Source organism: Cervus canadensis, chromosome 10, assembly GCF_019320065.1.
Source record: "Cervus canadensis isolate Bull #8, Minnesota chromosome 10, ASM1932006v1, whole genome shotgun sequence".
Classification (NCBI taxonomy): domain Eukaryota; kingdom Metazoa; phylum Chordata; class Mammalia; order Artiodactyla; family Cervidae; genus Cervus; species Cervus canadensis.
Genome location: NC_057395.1, coordinates 33,636,158 through 33,658,853, shown reverse-complemented (window position 1 = coordinate 33,658,853; position 22,696 = coordinate 33,636,158). Strand labels below are relative to the sequence as shown.

Sequence of the window (22,696 nt, the reverse complement as noted above, 5' to 3'; positions counted from 1 at the left end):
CCATACCTCTCATTCTGTATCTAACTGGATTCATTAAGGAGAGTCATCAATATCTGATTTACTAATTCTAAATGTCTAGGCCATTGCACCTTCCTGTCAGAGAGAGCCAGAAATTTGAAGGTAAAACTGTGTGATTAGTATCAAGAACTAACCTGAGTCAGAGATGGCCATCAAATTTCCCATCCTAACTTTCAGTGTGATCCCTACCTGACAATCCCACAGACTAACATCAGATCCCCTCTGGTTGCTGGAATTTCTCTCCGTATTCTGGGAGACTAGTTCAAGCTCACAGGTGGTTCTGTCTTAATTTATAGAAAGAGGCATATCGCTAAAAAGAGATAGTGTTTATTTGAAGCCATTAATTCTGCTGATCTCTTGGACTAACATGAAATGTTTTCATGCCTTTTGAAGCTATGCAAATCACTGGAATTCTTAGATCATTGTATTCTTAATACCAGTCTATCTTTTAAGTGTGAAACATGCATTCATTATGAGCCAGTTGATTCTAAAATCATGGTATTTTGACATGCTATCTTTGTTTTAAAACTTGATTTAATTTATTTGTTTGACTTCATTATGTCTCAGTTGTAGCACATGGAATCTTTGTTGCATAATGTGGGATCTTTCGTTGAGACACATGGGTTCAGTTGCCCCACAGCGTGTGGGATCCTAGTTCCCTGACCAGGCATCCAACTTGCTTCCCCTGCTTTGCAAGGCAGATTCTTAACCACTGGACCACCAGGGAAATCTATGACATGGAATCTTGATTTGAAGGGTTTTTTTAAAATAGTTTTATTTATTTATTTTGGCTGTGCTGAGTCAATTGCTGTGTGTGAGCTTTCTCTAGCTGCAGCAAGTGAGGGCTGCTCTCTAGTGTCAGTGCATAGGCTTCTCATTGCAGTGGCTTCTCTGGTTGTGGAGCACAGGCTCTCTACGGCGCTTGGGCTTCAGGGAATTCACTAGCTCTCCTTTGGATCATTGCAATGACCTTTACTCTGGTCATCATTCACCAAACTGGTACTCTTCTCATCCATCCTCTGTACAATGCCTGGATGGCTTTTTAAAAAAATTTTTATTGGTGTGTAGTAGATTTACAATGTTGTGTTAGTTTCAGGTACCTGTACAGCAAGGTGATTCAATTATATATGTACACATATTCATTATTTTTCAGATTCTTTACCTATATAAGTTATCACAGATTATTGAGTAGAGTTTCCTGTGCTAGAACTCCTTATTAGCTATCTGTTCTGTAGATAGTAGTGTGTATATGTTAATCCCAGACTCCTAATTTATCCCTCTGCCCCCTACATTTCCCCTTTGGTAACCATAGGTTTGTTTCAAAATCTGTGAGTCTGTTTCTCTTTCATAAATAAGTTCATTTGTATCATTTTTAAAAATTAGATTCCACATATAAGTGATATTATATGATATTTGTCTTTGTCTAACTTGACTTCTCTTAGTATGGTAATTTCTAGGTCCCTCCATGTTGCTGCAAATGATACTCTTTCATTGTTTGTTTTTATGGCCAAGTAATATTCCATTGTATATAGGTATGGAAATTGGGTGATGATCTGTGGTCACAATTCACTTCTACCACGTCTATCCTTGCCCCAACCTGTTTGGAATCCGTTGAGTTTTTTTTAAACATTCAAAGCTGAGACTAAATTCAACCTTAAGGCCCTATGTTGCCTGGCTACTACCTACTTCTTTGGCCTCACCCCACTCCACACTCCCCTTGGCTCCTTTTGCTTCACTGTGTTGGTTTTCAGCTTCATCAAATGTCCGATTCCCGCGACAGCCACAGCCCCAAAAGCTCTGTCCCTTCGGCCTCCCCCATTCCCTGTTCACGTGCACTAATCTTTTAGATCCCAAATCCGTCATCTCTGCCCAGGAAGGCCTTCTCCATACCCTCGCATGGAGACATTGCTGCTGTCCTGTGACACGATTCTCCTTCAGAACGCTATCACAAGTATGAATTTCCATTTTGTGTGTGAAAATGTTTTCAGAGGGACAGTAGTCTTGAAGCAGGATCTTATTTCCCTGTCCAGGGATTGAACCTAGCTGCCAGTCTACCAGGGGCTAGAGACTAGAAGAAAAGTTCCCTGATTCTTACCCCATTTGAAAGCAGGCAAAAACTGCAAAACAGTTTGTTATTAGAGACACAGCACAACATATGGGAGAGCACACAGAGATACAAGTTTATTTATGTATGTCAGAAGCAGGGCAGAAATACATACCTGGAGAGGAGTGCAAAAGTCCTGAATGAGGAGCACAGAAGCTAGATAGAAATACACAACCAGAGAGAAAGAGTTTGGGCATCCCCCCTAATGAGGAGGAGCACGTAAAGAGGTAATTTATCCTTCTGGGTCTTTGTTTCAGTTCAGTTCAGTTCAGTCGCTCAGTCGTGTCCAACTCTGCGACCCCATGAATCGCAGCACGCCGGGCCTCCCTGTCCATCACCAACTCCCGGAGTTTACTCAAACTCATGCTCATCGAGTCGGTGATGCCATCCAGCCATCTCATCCTCTGTCGTCCCCTTCTCCTCCTGCCCCCAATCCCTCCCAGCATCAGGGTCTTTTCCAATGAGTCAGCTCTTCGCATGAGGTGGCCAAAGTTTTGGAGTTTCAGCTTCAGCATCAGTCCTTCCAATGAACACCCAGGACTGATCTCCTTTAGGATGGACTGTTTGGATCTCCTTGCAGTCCAAGGGACTCTCAAGAATCTTTTCCAACACCAGGTCTTTGTTTACATTTGGCCAATTATCATGTTTTTTTCTTCTGAACTGTCCTCCTTGGACCCTCCCCAACATGCATGTGCATCTTTTTGCTAATATGGATCCCACTAGTATTATTATTATCATTCATTTAACATCATTTTCCTAGCTTGCAATTAATATTTTATTGAAAATAATTTATACCCTTGATATCTGTAATAAATACAGCAAGCTATGAGTAGCAGCAAAGCTGTTTCAGGTCCAGTCCTCTGCCTGGACAGATGTGTAAGCATTTGGAAGTCCCACTTTTGCTTCTGTGATGCATTTTCTTGGGATTATACCATCCATTTGATAAGAACAAGCACTTTCTATTCTGAGTGTTCTACTAGAACTTTCTTTGATCTTTTCATGTTGGGAAATGGATTATAGGGCGGAAAATACTAGGCTTCAAGTTTCTAGGTTGGAATCTTCCTCTGCATTAATTTCAGTAGAAAAGGACTTATCTTTATAGGAACCATCTCTGTCATGTCCCTCCTTTTCAAGAAGGCTGGTCAAATCATGTTTGTGACACACTCTGAGGTCCAACAAGGAATGACTGTGAGTTGCCTAAAATTAACCAGCCTGTGGAGGCAGAGCACAGAGTTCTGCATTCCATTCTTTACCCAAATTATTTACAACTCCCCCACCCCACCCGCCCGTGGGGATGAAATAAAGAGCTGGCAAGTTCAGGGTAGGATGAATAATTCTTATCCCTTGAGAAAAGCCTGAGGGCAGATGAAAAGTCAGGGTGTGGAGATAACCAGAGGCCAAAATGCAGTACTTGGGTGAAATCTCAAAAAAACAGAATGATCTGTGTTTGTCTCCAAGGCAACCCACTCAATATCACAGTAATCCAAGTCTATGCCCCAATCACTAATGCTAAAGAAGCTGAAGTTGAACGGTTCTGTGAAGACCTACAAGACCTTCTAGAACTAACACCCAGAAAAGATGTCCTTTTCGTTATAGGGGACTGGAATGCAAAAGTAGGAAGTCAAGAGATACCTGGAGTAACAGGAAAATTGGCCTTGGAGTACAAAATGAAGCAGGGCAAAGGCTAACAGAGTTTTGCCAAGATAAAGCACTGGTCATAGCAAACACCCTCTTCCAACAACACAAGAGACAGCTCTACACATGGACATCACCAGCTGGTCAATACTGAAATCAGTTTGGTTATATTCTTTGCAGCCAAAGATTGAAAAGCTCTATACAGTCAGAAAAACAAGACGTGGAGCTGACTGTGGCTCAGATCAAGAACTCCTTATTGCTAAATTCAGACTTAAATTGAAGAAAGTAGGAAAACTACTAGACCATCCAGGTATGACCTAAATCAAATCCCTTATGATTATACATTGGAAGTGACTAGTAGATTCAAGATATCAGATTCAATTCGATCTGATACAGAATGCCTGAAGAACTATGGATGGAGGTTCGTGACACTGTACAGGAGGTAGTGATCAAGACCATCCCCAAGAAAAAGAAATGCAAAAAGGCAAAATGATTATCTGAGGAGGCCTTACAGATAGCTAAGAAAAGAAGAGAAGCTAAAGGCAAAGGAAAAAAGGAAAGATCTATCCATCTGAATGCAGAGTTCCAAAGAATAGCAAGGAGAGACAAGAAAGCCTTCCTCAGTGATCAATGCAAAGAAATAGAGGAAAACAATAGAATGGGAAAGACTAGAGATCTCTTCAAGAAAATTAGAGATATCAAGGGAACATTTCATGCAAAGATGGGCACAATAAAGGGCAGAAATGGTATGGACCTAACAGAAGCAGAAGATATTAAGCAGAGGTGGCAAGAATACACAGAAGAACTATACAGAAAAGATCTTAATGACCCAGATAACCCCAATGGTGTGATCACTCACCTAGAGCCAGATATCTTGGAATGCGAAGTCAAGTGGGCCTTAGGAAGCATCACTATGGACAAAGCTAGTGGAGGTGATGAAATTCCAGTTGAGCTATTTCAGATCTTAAAAGATGATTCTGTTAAAGTGTTGCACTCAATATGCCAGCACATTTGGAAAACTCAGCAGTGGCCACAGGACTGGAAAAGGTCAGTTTTCATTCCAATCCCAAAGAAAGGCAATGCCAAAGAATATTTAAACAAATGCACAATTGCACTCATCTCACATGCTAGTAAAGTAATGTTCAAAATTCTCCAAGCAGGGCTTCAACAGTATGTGAACTGAGAACTTCTAGATGTTCTAAGCTGGATTTAGAAAAGGCAGAGGAACAAGAGATCAAATTGCCAACATCCGTTGGATCATCGAAAAAGTAAGAGAGTTCCAGAAAAACATCTACTTCTGCTTTTTTGACTATGCCAAAGCCTTTGACTGTGTCTATCAAAACAAACTGGAAAATTCTGAAAGAGATAGGAATACCAGACCACCTGACCTGCCTCCTGAGAAATCTGTATGCAGGTCAAGAAGCAACAGTTAGAACTGGACATGAAACAACAGACTGGTTCCAAATCAGGAAAAGAGTATGTCAAGGCTTTATGTTGTCACCCTGATTATTTAACTTATGTGCAGAGTACATCATGCGAAATGCTGGGCTGGATGAAGCACAGGCTGGAATCAAGATTGCCGGGAGAAATATCAATAACCTCAGATACACAGATGACACCACCCTTATAGCAGAAAGTGAAGAAGAACTAAAGAGTTTCTTGATGAAAGCGAAAGAGGAGAATGAAAAAGCTGGCTTAAAACTCAACATTTAAAAAACTAAGATCATGGCATCTGGTCCCATCACTTCATGGCAAATAGATGGGGTATCAATGGAAACAGTGAGAGACTTTATTTTCTTGGGGTGCAAAATCATTGCAGATAGTGACTGCAGCCATGAAATTAAAAGACGCTTGCTCCTTAGAAGAAAAGCTATGACCAACCTAGATAGCATATTAAAAAGCAGAGACATTACTTTGTGATAAAGGTCTGTCTAGTCAAAACTGTGGTGTTTCCAGTAGTCATGTATGGATGTGAGAATGGACTATAAAGAAAGCTGAGCACCAGAGAATTGATGCTTTTGAACTGTGGTGTTGGAGAAGACTCTTGAGAGTCCCTTGGACTGCAGGGAGATCCAACCAATCAATTCTAAAGGAAATCAGTCCTGAATATTCATTTAAAGGACTGATGCTGAAACTGAAACTCCAATATTTTGGCCACCTGATGCGAAGAATTGGAAAAGACCCTGATGCTTGGAATGATTGAAGACAGGAGAAGAAGGGGATGATAGAGGACCAGATGGTTGGATGGCATCACCGACTTGATGGACAAGATTTTAAGCAAGCTCCAGGAGTTGGTGATGAACAAGGAAGCCTGGCATGCTGCAGTCCATGGGGTCACAAAGAATTGGATATGAATGAGTGACTGAACTGAACTGAAAGGCAGGAATGCAAGTGCCCAGTTCCCAGAGGCCAGACAGAAACAGAAGCTGAGTCTGGGGCTGAAGCCAAAAAAGCAGATGATGATGAATTCCTCAGTGAGCTGCTAGGGCTGACCTGGGAGAGTGCCTGAGAGGGCAGCCATAGCAGTGGCTGCTGGGAGCATATGCAGCCCGTTTGTCTACATGAATCAGGTTCATGAAATGACCATGAGCAGAACTGGCTTCCTACTGTCTTTCCATTTGTGCAGAAGGAGCCTTTTGCTGGACACATGCAATGCTTATCACTGAAGCACACAATTAGGACTTGGTTTGGTAAGTTTAAAGACCATGAAATAATGAGACCTTTCATAAAAGAAAATGGTGTCAGTGCAAAATATACAGGGACCGTTTTCCTGAAGAAATGCTTTACAGAACAGCACCCTGGTGCAATTACATGTCAGATTGATCCAGCCTTATAATGATAAAATTCCATCTCCATAGGGTTCAGAGTGTTACTTAAGAATCTTAAATATGTTGTCAGACAGTGTCTGGAAAAGGAAAAAAATTTCTTACTCCTCTTTTTTTCTTCCCTTCCAAAGTATCTAATTAAATAAAAGTAGAAATGAATGGATTTTTCACATTTCCTTCACACATTGAATAATAATGGCTGTGACCTGGATTTTTTTTTTTTTTGTCTGCAAAGTAAAATATATTCCAAAAATTTAACATTCATCTTTACAGCTGATTCTGTATTTTTAGAACTTGTGTTTTCCACACTTATGTAATTGGCTATTAACTTTAATGGAACAATTTTTAAAAGTCAGGAGCCAGTCCTATGCTGGGGTGCTTGGAGAGATTCAGGAGGTGAGTTTGCTCATTGCTTTGTGCTCATTCAGAATGGTCTCGGGAGCCAGCCAGAAGGTCCAGTCCTTTTCCTGTTTTGAAAGACTTTGCAACCCCACTTTTTCACACTTTTCACTTTTTTCACTTTTTCATCTGACTTCTCATTCCACTCCTGCCGTGTGACCTCATTTCATCTTTATAAGACTTGGGATGAGTGAAAACAATAACAGGTTACCATTTTATGAGGGCTTCCCAGGTAGTGCTAGTGATAAAGAATCCACCTGCCAATGCAGGAGACGTTAGAGACGCAGGTTTGATCCCTGGGTCGGGAAGATCCCCTGGAAGAGGGCATGGCAAACCACTATAGTATTCTTGCCTGGAGAATCCCATGAACAGAGGAGCCTAGTGGGCTACAGTCCATAAGGTCTCAATGAGTCAGACATGACTGAAGTGACTTAGCATGCATGCACACATTATGAAAAGGCAACGCCCCCAACCCTGCTTTGGTTTAAGGGCTCCCTGTATCGAGGAAGGCACCACCTCCTCCTAGTAACCCTGATCAGAAACCTGTGCCTTACCCTGGACATCTTCCCTTCAGTGCCCGTTTGCAGTCCATCACCAGACTTTAACAATTTCACCTCCCAACTATGTCTCAAAGCCACTTCCTTCTTTCTACTCCCCACCACTGCTTGGGTCTGGGTTACCGTGATGGTTAATTTTCTTTGTCTCCTTGCCTAGGCTCTAGTACCCAGTCAGTATTTAATCAAACGTGAATCCAGACATTGCCATGAGGGTGTGCTTTACATCCACCAGCAGTTGACTTGAAGTAAAGAGAATGACTCTTGATAATGTGAGTAGGGCTCCTTCATTCAACTGATTTCCTTAAAAGCAAAAACTGAGGTTTCCCAGAGAAGATGTTCTGCTTCAGGATTGCAGCATCAACTACTGCCAGCCTGCTCTGCAGATTTCAGACTTGCCAGCCCCACGACTGCATGGGTCAATTCCCTAAAATAAATCTAGATAGATAGATATCAGTGTTAATTGACTCTTGCTTCTGCTTCTCTGGAGAGCCCTAACTGATAAGAGCTGCTCTAATGATCTCCCCACTGGAGCTAGGGGACGACCCTGGCAGATCTCATTGTGTCCTTGCCATAACTAGACCTTCAATGACTTGTTCTTTTCTGTAGAAAGAAGTGGAATTGTTCCCCTTGTCTTGCTTCTGAGACTTGCCCTGATGCAGTTCTTCAGGGTTCCCTACCACGCACTCTACCTTCCAGTGCCAGACAGTTTCCCCCAGCAATTTGCGTGTTTTCTGTTCTTTCCCCTGCCAGCTTCCACAGGCCCTGTTTTCTGTGTCTCAGTGTCTTTGTCTGCCGTGCTTGTCTCAATTAGTAAGTCCCCTACATACGAACCTTCAAGTTTTAAACTTTCAGAGATACGAACTTGCATTCCCGTGACCAATCATGTAAGTTAGTTTGTGTGTCCAGCATGCTTTTCATGATGCTGTACTGTAAGATTTAAAACACTTTTATTTACTTTTTGTGTTTATTTTTTACATATTATTTGTGTGAAAAGTATAAACCTTTGACAGTACAGTACAATACAGCCAATCATGTTAGTTGGGTACCTAGGCTAACTTTGTTGAACTTACAGACAAATTGGACTTAAAAACGTGCTCTAAGATTGGAATGGTAAATAAGTCCCTTGAATTTGTGCAGGTACTTATGTTTTAAAACTCCTTTTCCTAGGACCTTCATTAGAGTCTTAGGGAACAGATCTCAGAAAAAGGCAGCTCTTTAGTCTCTGATTCACCCTGTCTGCCACACGTCTCATTAGGGAGTCTCAGAGAGTTTAATAAACAGAAGAGAGGCCTGTGAGCCCTGGGCTGGGACACTTAGGTAGTTAGTATTCAGAGTGTCCTATGGTGTCTTGTACACTGTGAGCCTTAAGCCATCATTAACATTTCATGGAAATCTGGGAAGCATCCCATTTAGAACTAGAGAATTTTGACCTGGGACTCAAAATGAACTGGAAAAAAACAAAAAAGCAAAGATGAAAACCAAGGAAACACTCAGCACCTATAGTGGTAAAAGAAAAAGGAATTTCTTCAGTTTGAACAAAAATCTGTCTCCAAAGCATTTCATTAGACCAACTGTGATGCAACTTGTACATATTCAGATTCCACCTTAATAGGTCAAGGCTAAAAGTATTAAGCCTTGACCAATCTACTTCTTGAGAGTGATAGCTTATGGTTCAGTTCAGTTCAGTCGCTCAGTCGTGTCCGACTCTGTGCAACCCCATGAATCGCAGCACGCCAGGCCTCCCTGTCCATCACCAACTCCCGGAGTTTACTCAAACTCATGTCCATTGAGTCGGTGATGCCATCCAGCCATCTCATCCTCTGTCGTTCCCTTCTCCTCCTGCCCCCAGTCCCTCCCAGCATCAGGGTCTTTTCCAATGAGTCAACTCTTCGCATGAGGTGGCCAAAGTTTTGGAGTTTCAGCTTCAGCGTAAATCCTTACAATGAAAATCCAGGACAGATCTCCTTTAGGATGGACTGGTTGGATTTCCTTGCAGTCCCAGGGACTCTCAAGAGTCTTCTCCAGCACCCCAGTTCAAAAGCATCAATTCTTCGGCACTCAGCTTTCTTCACAGTCCAACTCTCACATCCATACATGACCACTGGAAAACCCATAGCCTTGACTAGATGGACCTTTCTTGGCAAAGTAATGCCTCTGCTTTTTAATATGCTGTCTAGGTTAGTCATAACTTTCCTTCCAAGGAGTAAATGTCTTTTAAATTGATGGCTTCAATCACAATCTGCAATGATTTTGGAGCCCCCCAAAATAAAGTCTGACACTGTTTCCACTATTTCCCCATCTATTTGCCATGAAGTGATGGGATCAGATGCCATGATCTTAGTTTTCTGAATGTTGAGCTTTAAGCCAACTTTTTCACTCTCCTCTTTCACTTTCATCAAGAGGCTCTTTAGTTCCTCTTCACTTTCTGCCATAAGGGTGGTGTCATCTGCATATCTGAGGTTATTGATATTTCTCCTGGCAATCTTCATTCCAGCTTGTGCTTCTTCCAGCCTAGTGTTTCTCATGATGTGATCTGCATATAAGTTAAATAAGCAGGGTGAAAATATACAGCCTTGACGTACTCCTTTTCCTATTCGGAACCAGTCTGTTGTTCCATGTCCAGTTCTAACTTTTGCTTCCTGACCTGCATATAGGTTTCTCAAGAGGTGGGTCAGCTGGTCTGGTATTCCCATCTCTTTCGGAATTTTCCACAGTTTATTGTGATCCACACAGTCAAAGGCTTTGGCATAGTCAATAAAGCAGAATAGATGTTTTTCTGGAACTCTCTTGCTTTTTCGATGATCCAGCGGATGTTGGCAATTTGATCCCTGGTTCCTCCACCTTTTCTAAAACCAGCTTGAACATCTGGAAGTTCATGGTTCATGTATTGCTGAAGCCTGGCTTGGAGAATTTTGAGCATTACTTTACTAGCGTGTGAGATGAGTACAATTGTGCAGTAGTTTGAGCATTCTTTGGCATTGCCTTTCTTTGGGATTGGAATGAAAACTGACCTTTTCCAGTCCTGTGGCCACTGCTGAGTTCCCCAAATTTGCTGGCATATCGAGTGCGGCACTTTCGCATCATCTTTCAGGATTTGAAATAGCTCAACTGGAATTCCATCACCTCCACTAGCTTTGTTCATAGTGATGCTTTCTAAGGCCCACTTGACTTCACATTCCAGGATGTCTGGCTCTAGGTGAGTGATCACACCATCGTGATTATCTGGGTTGTGAAGATCTTTTTGTACAGTTCTTCTGTATAGTTTTCATTGCCCGTCTTCTTAATATCTTCTGCTTCTGTTAGGTCCATACCATTTCTGTCCTTTATCGAACCCATCTTTGCATGAAATGTTCCTTGATATCTCTAATTTTCCTTGAATGATCTCTAGTCTTTCCCATTTCTGTTGTTTTCCTCTATTTCTTTGCACTGATTGCTGAGGAAGGCTTTCTTATCTCTCCTTGCTATTCTTTGGAACTCTGCATTCAAATGGGAATATCTTTCCTTTTCTCCTTTGCTTTTCACATCTCTTCTTTTCACAGCTATTTGTAAGGGCTCCTCAGACAGCCATTTTGCTTTTCTGCATTTCTTTTCCATGGGGATGGTCTTAATATCTGTCTTCTGTACAATGTCACAAACCTCCATCCATAGTTCATCAGGCACTGTCTGTCAGCAGATCTAGTCCCTTAAATCTGTTTCTCACTTCCACTGTATAGTCATAAGGGATTTGATTTAGGTCATACCTGAATGGTCTAGTGGTTTTCCCCACTTTCTTCAATTTAAGTCTGAATTTGGCAATAAGGAGTTCTTGATCTGAGCCACAGTCAGCTTCCGGTTTTGTTTTTGCTGACTGTATAGAGCTTCTCCATCTTTGGCTGCAAAGAATATAATCAATCTAATTTCGGTGTTGACCATCTGGTGATGTCCATGTGTAGAGATGTCTCTTGTGTTGTTGGAAGAGGGTGTTTGCTATGACCAGTGCTTTCTCTTGGCAAAACTCTGTTAGCCTTTGCCCTGCTTCATTCCATACTCCAAGGCCAGATTTGCCTGTTACTCCAGGTGTTTCTTGACTTCCTGCTTTTGCATTCCAGTCCCCTATAATGAAAAGGACATCCTTTTTGTGTGTTAATTCTAGACGGTCTTGTAGGTCTTCATAGAACCGTTCAACTTCAGCTTCTTCAGCATTAGTGGTTGGGACATAGGCTTGGATTACCGTGATATTGAATGGTTTGCCTTAGAAACGAACAGAGATCATTCTGTTTTTGAGATTGCATCCAAGTACTGCATTTTGGACTCTTTTGTTGACCATGATGGCTACTCCATTTCTTCTAAGAGATTCCTGCCCACAGTAGTAGATATAATGGTCATCTGAGTTAAATTCACCCATTCCAGTCCATTTTAGTTCGCTGATTCCTAGAATGTCAGAGTTCATTCTTGCCATCTCCTGTTTGACCACTTCCAATTTGCCTTGATTCATGGACCTAACATTCCAGGTTCCTATGCAATATTGTTCTTTATAGCATCGGACCTTGCTTCTATCACCAGTCACATCCACAACTGGGTATTGTTTTTGCTTTGGCTCCATCCCTTCATTCTCTCTGGAGTTATTTCTCCACTGATCTCCAGTAGCATATTGGGCACCTACCGACCTGAGGAGTTCCTCTTTCAGTATCCTGTCATTTTGCCTTTTCATACTTTCATGCTGAAAGTTGTCAAGGCAAGAATACTGAAGTGGTTTGCCATTCCCTTCTCCAGTGGACTGCATTCTGTCAGACCTCTCCACCATGACCCATCCGTCTTGGGTGGTCCCACAAGGCATGGCTTAGTTTCATTTAGTTAAACAAGGCTGTGGTCTCTGAAGAAGAAGATTTAGCTTCGGGACCAGGGACCAGGCTTGATCACTCAAGAGCTTTTGTATAGCAAAGTTTCTTAAAGTATAAAAAGGGACAGAGAAAGCTTCTGACATAGACATCAGAAGGGAGACAGAAAGTGCCCCCTTTGCTAGTCTTAGCAAGGGAGCTATATACTTTTCAATTGGTTATTAACAATAAATCAAAAGAATGTCTCAAGGCTGTAAAGGTCTTAACAGACCACTCCTACAATATACATTTTAAGATAACAGGATTAGAACTAATAATAGAAAGATCTTACCAGACCCACTCCCATAATATACATTTTAAGGTGACAGGATTAGTCAGAAGGTTCTCAAGAAGGAGAAACATGTCCTTAAGCAGGATATATTTTTGTTATATAATCATTTTTACAGAATTTAAAGAAAAGCATATCCTTGAGCAAGATGAGTTGTTTTGTTTTGCAATCATCAGTTCTAGGCTTAAAGAAAAAAAAAATTGTCCATTTCTTTTCCTTGAGAACTCCAGATCCCAATCTCCTCCTCAAGAACCCAGGACCCCTTTCTTCTCCTCAGGGACCCTGGACTTCTTATCAACTTGCCTAGGAATTGATTCTCTCAAGAGTGAAGCACTGTGAAAGGAAGTAAGCTGTTTCTAGATTTGGAAATCCATGTAGTATAGAGGGTCTCCAGTCTTTTCCTGGAGGTGGAAGGGAGTAGATTTCTTTTCAAAACTGGATTGTGTGGATAAAGTTGCTGAAAGCATGACAGAGCAGGATTAGATCATCATCAAGCCAGGGACACAGTGTCTGGACCACTTGAAAGCCTTGATCCTGTCCATCGGGGACCATGGGCACCCTCTGTGTAAAACAAGAACCTTGAATGTCTCAGTTATATAGAGGGTTTGAAGCATTCACATGTAAAATTTTTTGCAGCCTTGAGTTGTGCCTGGACAGGTTGTCAGCGAGGTGCTACCAGCATTATTTTGGGAGCCACTATGTTGTTTGGTGCCATTCTGGAAAGCATCCTAAGGGAAAAAGCTCAAAGTCAAGCATTACCCACCCAATGTACTCTAATGTAAATTGCAGAGAAGTGAATGTCAGAAAATGTAAGTTAACGTAAGGTAACAACCTCAGTCCTATCACAGTAAAGTCTCAACTCCTGTTTTCTCATCTCTAAAATAGGAATAATTATATGTTCTACCTTCTTGGTTTTTGTGGGAATCAGACGTCATACTAAATATGCAGTGGCTCTGGAAAGTACAGTGCTTTATAAGGATGGGTTTGTGAATGCCGATCTGGCTGGACATTTACTATGCATTGGAAACAGTGAGCTTTTTGACTTTGTCTACAGGTTCAAATGCTAATCCATAACTGAAACACTCTCACAGACAGTCCCCAAAACAGTTTTGCCAGTTCTCTGAGCAACTTGGCTCAGTTAAGTTGACCGATGAAATTCACCATCACATCCAGGTAATACCATCAATGTCCTTTGTTTCTTAATGTCTTTTGTTCTTTTTATGCACAAAGGGGGAAATTGCCATGCTCATTATTGTGAGTGCATCTTGTTGACTTTGGAGTCACCAAGGATTAGAATTGACTTTGTTTTTAGGAATGATGGACAATGGAATAACAGAAATAAAATTTTATTTTGTTTTGTTTGTTCTAAGCGTCTCAGCTCTATACTAGCACTGGCTATTACAAGGATCTTTACCTTGTGGATGAACTGGGAAATGACAAAGAGCATAAATTTATAATTCTGCCATTGACTATAAAGGCTTAAAGTGTCCCGTTAGTAAGTGACCCAACATAGGCTACAAACATGACATTGTGGATAATTATTCTGATGTTTTTCCTGGGAAGTTATTATGAGTGTTTAGGTGTTTAACATTGACTTTTTCCCCCTCTTTTTTATTTTTATTTTTTCATTGGAATATAATTGCTTTACAATGTTGTGCTATTGTAGTTTCTGCTGCACAACAAAGTTAATATTGATTTTTGATAGTGATTTCCTTAAAAGTGCAAGAAAGGAATGGCTAAATCAATTCTGGTACTTTCAGACAATGGAAAATGACTCCAGCAATAAAAAGGGACAAGTTACCAACATACACAGCAGCATACGTGAATGGCAGAAACATTTATACCAAGTCAAAGAAGCCTTACACAAAAGTGTATATATAGGATATTTAAAATTAATTAAATACAAAAATTTTTATTAGAGTACAGTTGATTTAAAATGTTGTATTAATATGATTATGCTTATATAAATTCTGGAACTGGCAAAACTAATGTTTGGTAAAAAACAAAAAAGATCATTAACGGGGTTGCCTTGAGGTGGGGTTGGGCTGGACGTGGGCTTGGAAGAGTTTGAGGAATTGTTTGGTAGAGTTGGTAATATTCTATATCTTGATAGAGGATTGGGTTACAGGGGTCTCTGCACTATTCAAAACTCATTGAATACATTTGGGATTTTATTGTATGTAAATTCTACCCCTAAATACGTAATAATGGTATACATGCTGAAGTATTTTGGGGTGAAGTCTACTGATACTTTCAATTTATTTTGAATTGTAATAACTGTAATAGCAAAAGTGAATGGATGGGTAAATACACATTAAGGCAAATATGGTTAAAAAAAAATTACTTGTGGAGTCTGTCTGGTCATTATTCAAATGCACATTGTCCACTTCTTTCAAATTTCCCGTGGATTTGAAAATTTTATAATTGAGAATATAATTTCAGAAAATTAAAAAAAAAATTTTTTTGGCTGCACCGTATGGCTTGTAGTGTCTCAGTTCCCTGACCAAGGATTGAACCCAGGCCACAGCATTGAAGGCCCTGAATCCTAACCGATAGCCCACCAGGGAACTCCCAGAAAAATATTTAAAATCCCACGAAGGGTACTCTGCTTAGTGCTTTTGTGTGTGTGATGGAGTATTCTTTCAAGCACCATATATCCTTAGAGAAATTAAATTACTTGTAGACAGTACTTGAGAATCTGTTCCACTGCCTTTCTCAACATGCTTTGTAAGAGATATTTAAAATTATAAACACATAAGGATTTCTGCATTTTCAGTATGTCACATGAATTGTTACGAAATTAAATTTACAATTAAAAATACTTAATATCATGTTTTTGATGACACATCATTTCATTTTCAATTTTTTCTTTTGTTGTTCTTTGTGATCTCACTTTTAGAAATAGTAGGGTCTGAAATACAGAGAGGGATGCTATTTTAATAACATAAGCTAACTTATAAAAACAAACTTGAAAATCTTAATTTTTACAGTTCAAATAATATCATAGCACTGGCTTTTCATGCCCTGAAAATTATTGGAATCCAAGGTGACTGGAATGTAATTCAAAATGAACAGGACTTCCCTGGTGGTCCAGTGGTTAAGAATTCACTTTGCAATTCAGGGGACACAGGTTCGATCCCATCCCTGGTCAGGAACTAGGATCCCACATGCCACAACTAAAGATACCATGTGCTGCAACTAAGACCTGACACAGCCAAATAAACGAATAAATATTTTTTTAAATGACCGTGGTAGACCAGAGTGTTGTATTTTTTTCAAAAGAACCAAGTTCAGTAGGAACATATATAAAAGTATACCCTTCAGGACCAAAAACCAATTTAAACATGTGCAGTGTAGAAGAACCAGTTTGGAATCTAGGGTATCAATACCCACTGAGTATTCACTGTTCCTTGTGCTATGATAGGACCCAACTATAATATATATTTTTAAGTAAACAGAAATATGTAAATGTTTAAAGATGAACAAGATGACTTTAGTGAAAAACTGGTCTTATGAAAAAAGTCTGAGAGAAGAGGAAATTCTCTAAATGCATCAAGATTGAAAAAGTTCAAGCTTTGCTTGATGGTTACCATTTTCATTTACATGAAGTGTTTTTGTGGAAAGATTCTGTGAGAAACTAACCAGAGAAGTGGGTTTAAGAGAAGAGTGTTCAGTTGTGCAAATGACAGAGTCTCTTGACTTAAAGGTTGTGAAATTACGATCAAGAGATTATATGGAATCTACATCTCTGGAGAATTACACTTGCAAAATGTAAATTCTGAGTGGTTCTAGATTCACCTGCCAGAAGTTGGGGGTAACTCGGATGGTCCCTGGAAGGACCTTTCTGGGTCTGCATTCTGGCAGTAAGGTGTCACTCCACTGGAATAGTTAACAGACATTGCTTGGCTCTAAATTACACTAAATTTTCTCTAAAGAATGGCAGCTTTAAATTCGCCTCACTTAAAAATTCACCCTATTAATGTGCATCAGTGCAGTTATGGTTAGCTGTACTGTATTGTATACTTGCAATTTGCTAAGGTAAATCTCAAGTATTCTTACCATAAAAAAAAAAAGAAAGATGACTATGTGGAGTGATGGGATATGTTGATTAGTTTGATTATGGTGATGACTGTACAATATGTATGAGTATCAAAACATGAACATAAACAATTTGCATTTGTGAATTTTTTTTTTCGGCCATGCTGTATGGCTTGCAGGATCTTAGTTCCCTGACCAAGAGATTGAACCCAGGCCCTCTGTCATAGTGTCCTAACCACTGGACCACCAGGGAATTCCCTGAATTTGTAAATTATACTTCAGTGAAACTTGAAAAAAATCACTGTTGAATGGTGCTTCTTTTTGTTGAAGCTGTCTTATAAAAAATGATTACATATTGCTTTGGTGATAGTGTGTGATACTGGTCTTAATTTGATTTCTATACTTTTTAATAAAATAATTAGAAACTATTCTATCATTGTCTTTTTGTTGTTACAACATTATCATGAGAAAGAAGTCTTTATATTTATTTCCTTATTTATTTATTTTTGGCAGCGCTGGGTCTTTGTTGCTGTGCAGGACTTTCTCTAGTTGAGGCAAGCGGGAGTTACTCTCTAGTTGAGTTGTGCAGACTTGCATGGTGGTGGTTTCTTTTGTTGCAGAGCATGGGCTCTAGGGCACGTGGGCTCAGTAGTTGTGGCTCCCGGGTTCTAGAGCACAGCTCGATAGTTGTGGCACACGGACTTAGCTGTTCTACGGCATGTGGGATCTTCTTGGAGCAGGGCTTGAGTTCACGTTCAGTGCATTGGCAGGTGGATTCTTAACCACTGGGCCACCAGAGAAGTCCCAAGTCTTTATATGTAAACCATTATATACTCAGTATTTCCTATGGGTGACTCAGTCCCTACCTGAGTGTAAGTACATTAATGTTCTTTGCTATTTTATCCTTGCCCCATCCAGGGCTGGTTAGAATGGAATGAGATAAAAATGTCATCCTTGTGAATGAGGTATCTTCTCTCTGAAAGTCGACACGGCAAAATTCTCTTCTGCATTTTCCATCCTCGTCTCTATTTTGGATTTCTTAGTCTTAATCCTTGACTCACTTGTCTCCTTATCCTTTGCAGAGCAAAACTCGCTTCCTGTTGTGATGCTGTTCAAAACTTCATTGTTTCTCAAAACAACACTCCCATCGGGACCAACATGACCTATGAGGTGGAAAGTAAAAGCAAAATCCAAATTAGAGAAAACATTTTTGATATGTTGCCAGTGGTGAGTGAAAATTCCTTGTGGTTTCTTTGTGTCACCATTTAAGGTGAACATTGTCTCAGATGAAGATATAAAAATGGAGGAGTTGATTCATTAAAATGCCACACTATGATGTGTAAGATACGTACGGTGGTCCATTTTCAGCAGGCAGTTTTGAATCCTTGTGGCTCTGCAGGGAATGGTATTTGTATCTTAAATAGTAAACTCTTCTAGCCCTTGAGTCTTCATGATTCATTCTTGTATGAGACAAAGTATTGGGTTTTCTGCATAGTAATTACCAGGACTTGGGGAGATAACCATTTTTTAGCTGGTTCTTCCACTTGTCGGTTTTGGTGACTAACTCAATTTTTTCACAGAGAAATCTTTGGGAAGTAAATACATTAGAATTCCTGGTTAGTAAACATCACTTCCACTAGACAGGGATTTTTTTTTTAATTTAAAATTTTAAAATTTAAGATGAATTTAGTTTGTGGGAAGCAATCTGAGAAAGATTTAAAATATACATAATTAAGAAACTCAAATTGACAAAGATGACCATAAAAACAAATGGTGAAAGTGATATAGTTAGATATGAAGGAACGACAGATAAGAATGAAAAATATAGCAATGAAATCAATAGTAGAAAAGATAATTTTTATCCTTTTTTTCCTAGTCAGGATTTTTTATCTAGTGTGTTCACTGATGCATCCCAAGTTCCTAGAACGTTTCCCAGTGCATAGATGCATTCATTATATTTTCATTTATTAAACTAAGTAATGATACATTGTCATTACAATATAAATCCAAACTTGGGGGAAATTTTTCTCATGAAGAATATCCCACTGCTAATAAACTATACTTTCAGACATATTTTTATGGTTTGATGAAAAGCAGTTAGGCCACGTCAGTGGTCAAAATGGGATCACTTTATATATGCAGTTTACCAACTGTAGAATATTCAGTTCTTACAATTAATTCTATTATGTTGGACATTTGACTTCTTTCGATTGTTTTATTGTCATGTAAGTTGTTCCAGTTTTTTCCAAAAATATTACAATTAAAGGGAAGTATAGTTTTCTGGGAATGAACAAAATCAATATAAAATGTTAGGGAAAAAATATTGCACATTTTCCAGAAGGTAATGGGGACCAATTCATACAGCATTCTGAAAATCCCCTCATGATTCATTGAAATTACCAATAGCTAAAATGATAGCAACTAAAGATGGCTCAGTGGTCAAAAATCTGCCTACATTATAGAAGACCCAGGTTTGATCCCTGGGTCAGGAAGATCCCCTGGAGAAAGGAATGGCAAACCACTCCAGTATTCTTGCCTGGAGAATTCCATGGACAGAGGAGCCTGGAGGGCTACAGTCTTTGGGGTTACAAAGAGTCGGACTGAGTGACTGACAGTTTCATTTTCAAAGAATATTTATATCCCTTATCAGAGAAGGCCTTGGGGAGGTCCACAGAGAGCAACTTTTTCACCCATGCCATATTTTCAAGTGTTTTCCTTGCTTTAGGCTGGCCAGAATAGAGGAACAGCAGGTATTTTTTGCTTCTAATTGGCACCTTGAAAAGAATAACTTAACATAAGCTTAATAATTCTGGATGAGATTAACAACAGCATCCATTTTCCAAATTGATGCTGACTTTTTAAAACTGAGGGGAGGAAATTCTGAAGTTGATACAGTACTGCAAAGTGAGCTCAGTTTTCTGTGTTTCTTCAACATCCTGTCCATGGACATAGCATCCAGAGTTGCTTTCCGCACTCCCACCCTGCTCTCTTCTGCCAGGCACACAGTGAGCAAATCTCAGTGTTAGATGCTTTTGATGAAATGTTGTAAAGTCACTTTCTCCAAAAACTCTGCCAAGTGACTTGAAAAGAAACAACAAAGTTGGTTTTCTTTTTTGTGTGTGTTTCTCCATTTCATTTTCTTTTACTTACTTTTGGTCACACTGCAAAGGCATGCAGGATCTCAGTTCCCTGACCAGGGATCAAACCCATGACCCCCTGTAGTGGAAGTAATCACTGGACCACCAGGGAAGTCCCCAAATTTGGTTGACAATTGGAATGAGCAACAAGCAGACTGTTGAGTTGCCCAAAGTTGCATTTTATTAGGAGGTTTAAGGGACGTTGAAATTTTCATTTATTTAATCTCTTACTGAACATGAGATCTCAAAACGTATGGATCTTTTCTTCCTAGTTGACCAAGAAACCAGAGAAAAATATTCATTATATTAAGTGCTTAATTGGAGATAGGTTCCTCTCAGTAATCTCTTCTATTGTACCATAAAGAGCCTATTTACATTCGGCCCTATCTGTAAAGTTCAGAATTTACTGTGGTATTGTTTAGTAAACACTGTCTGAAAACATCTCCAGCTGTTAATAGAAGTTCAGTGACTTGCAATAGTCAGAGGTATGTGAGAACCATTCATTAAAGAGCCAGGCATTCTGCTGGGCATCAAAGCCACACAGGGAAATAAGGCACGTCATTTTTTAAAAATGTATTTTAATTAATTGTTTGACCATGCCAAGCAGCATGTGGCATCTTAGTGCCCCAGCCAGGGACTGAACCCATACCCCCTGCAATGAAAGTGTGGGTTCTTAACCACTGAACCATCAGGGAAGCCCCAAGGCACATGCTTAAGTTAACCCTTACCCCTTGAATGAGAGCATCTGTAAGATGACAGTGGACTATGAAACAGACTGCCTGGGTTTGAATCCCAGCTCTGCTGCTCTCTAGCCATTACTTTTTTTTTTTCCCATTTATTTTTATTAGTTGGAGGCTAATTACTTTACAGTATTGTAGTGGTTTTTGCCATACATTGACATGAATCAGCCATGGATTTACATGTGTTCCCCATCGCGATCCCCCCTTCCGCCTCCCTCCCCTTCCCATCCCTCTGGGTCTTCCCAGTGCACCAGCCCTGAGCACCCGTCTCATGCATCCAACCTGGGCTGGTGATCTGTTTCACCCTTGATAGCATACTTGTTTCAATGCTATTCTCTCAGAACATCCCACCCTCGCCTTCTCCCAAAGTCCCAAAGCCTGTTCTGTACGTCTGTGTCTCTTTTTCTGTTTTGCATGTAGGGTTATCGTTACCATCTTTTCTTCTCTGTATCGTTCCAATTTTAGTATGTGTGCTGCCGAAGCGAGCACTGTAGCCATTGCTTAAACTCGTGCCTCCATCTTCTTTGTAAAATGCTCACAAGGCTGTTGTATGGATTCTATGTGTTAAGTTACAACTCAGAAAAGTGCTTTTCACATAAGAAGCACAATATGATTTTTCATTTTTAGGGACAATCCAGATGTGCTGAAACATAGTTCTCATCACTTGTTTCGCATCTCCCAATGCAGCATCAGCACAGGGCAGTCAGGTGACTCAGGGTCTGTAGGGCAGCTCAGGAGCACACTGGTCCTGGGGTGTGCTTGTACACCAGACAGGAGGGTTCCCTGACAGCAGCAGTGTAAATACCCCCGTTGTGGTGATTATAGTTTACCACTGGTTTACAACCAGCTGACAGAATTCCTGAATATTTACCAGTTGGTTCCCATAAGCTGGGACAGCTGGGTTCCAACCTGACACTGGGGGTTATACCCAGGTGGCCACTGGGCCAGCAGTCACTCATTGAGAAGTGATGTTCCTCTGGGCAAGTGCAGTGAAAGATGAGGGGGAATGAAAAGTAATAAACATACTCCCTGCCCCTTAAGTACCTACGTTCACATTCTAGAGACAAAACAGGTAAATCAGGACCTTGCATTGTGGAAGTCTGTGCTGACATCCTTGCTGCTGATTAAGGTCACAGCATGACTTCCAGAAAAGTGACCAGCAAAGGCCAACAACACTTCCAATTGACCAGTTATTTTCAGACTGTGAAGGATTTGGTCATAGTGAAGGGTCTTTGGGGATTGGCCAGTTGGATCCTTGGAGGAAACAAAAATGGTTCTGGTCTTGGAAATGAATTTGAAATAAATCAGCACAGAGTGACTAGACTTCCTCAAAGCACCGTGGCTGATCATTCATGGAGACAGCAGGTGTAAATTTCCTGTCATCACTGAGCCTGAAGATCTCACTATTTAAGAAGCACAGAGAACTTTTGCTAAATTAACTGTTAATTTTATGGCCAAGAGTAGAGAATTTAATGCAACTTTATAATTGCTTTATTTTTGGCTGAAAATTTTGGCTGTTTGTCGGAAAGACCCATGTGAAATTTTGTCATCCTCAATTTATTTACTTAGTTATGGGACATAAAATACATTAAAGTACCTTTTAAAAGCAAATGTATTATATATAGTATTTTTACATTATATTGTATATGATATGCTATGTATTCCTCTCAAGAAAAATGAAACTTAGGTTTACAGGATTTCTTTTTTTTTTTCATTAATTAGTTTATTTATTTTTGGCTGTGCTGTGTATCTTCATTATTTCGCCCTGGCTTTCTCTAGTTACGGCAAGTGGGGGACTACCCTCTAGAGATGCACGGGCTTCCCATTGCGGTGGCTTGGCTTGTGCTCCTGGCTCACAGGCTTCAGTAGTTACAGCTCACAGGCTCTAGAGGGCGCAGGCTTCAGTAGTTACAGCTCACAGGCTCTAGGGGGCGCAGGCTTCAGTAGTTGTGGTGCACAGGCTTAGTTGCTCCATGCCAAGTGGAATCTTCCCAGCAGGGATCGAGGCCGTATTCCCTGACCACCAGGGAACTCCTACAGAATATCTTATGATTAGTCAGAAGTTGATTAACATTCTATGGTATTGCTTCTTGTTCTT

The 22,696-nt window shown here is 40.2% G+C and overlaps 1 protein-coding gene across 1 annotated transcript in view; it reads left to right on the top strand.

Annotated features, from left to right (window-relative positions):
• ST8SIA6 (ST8 alpha-N-acetyl-neuraminide alpha-2,8-sialyltransferase 6) overlaps positions 1-22,696 on the top strand; it is a 143,782-nt gene that overhangs the window by 112,653 nt on the left and 8,433 nt on the right. Inside the window, exon 5 of the mRNA XM_043480191.1 lies at positions 17,804-17,948. Within this exon, the coding sequence (XP_043336126.1) occupies positions 17,804-17,948 (145 nt within the window). The remainder of the gene's footprint in view (positions 1-17,803; positions 17,949-22,696) is intronic.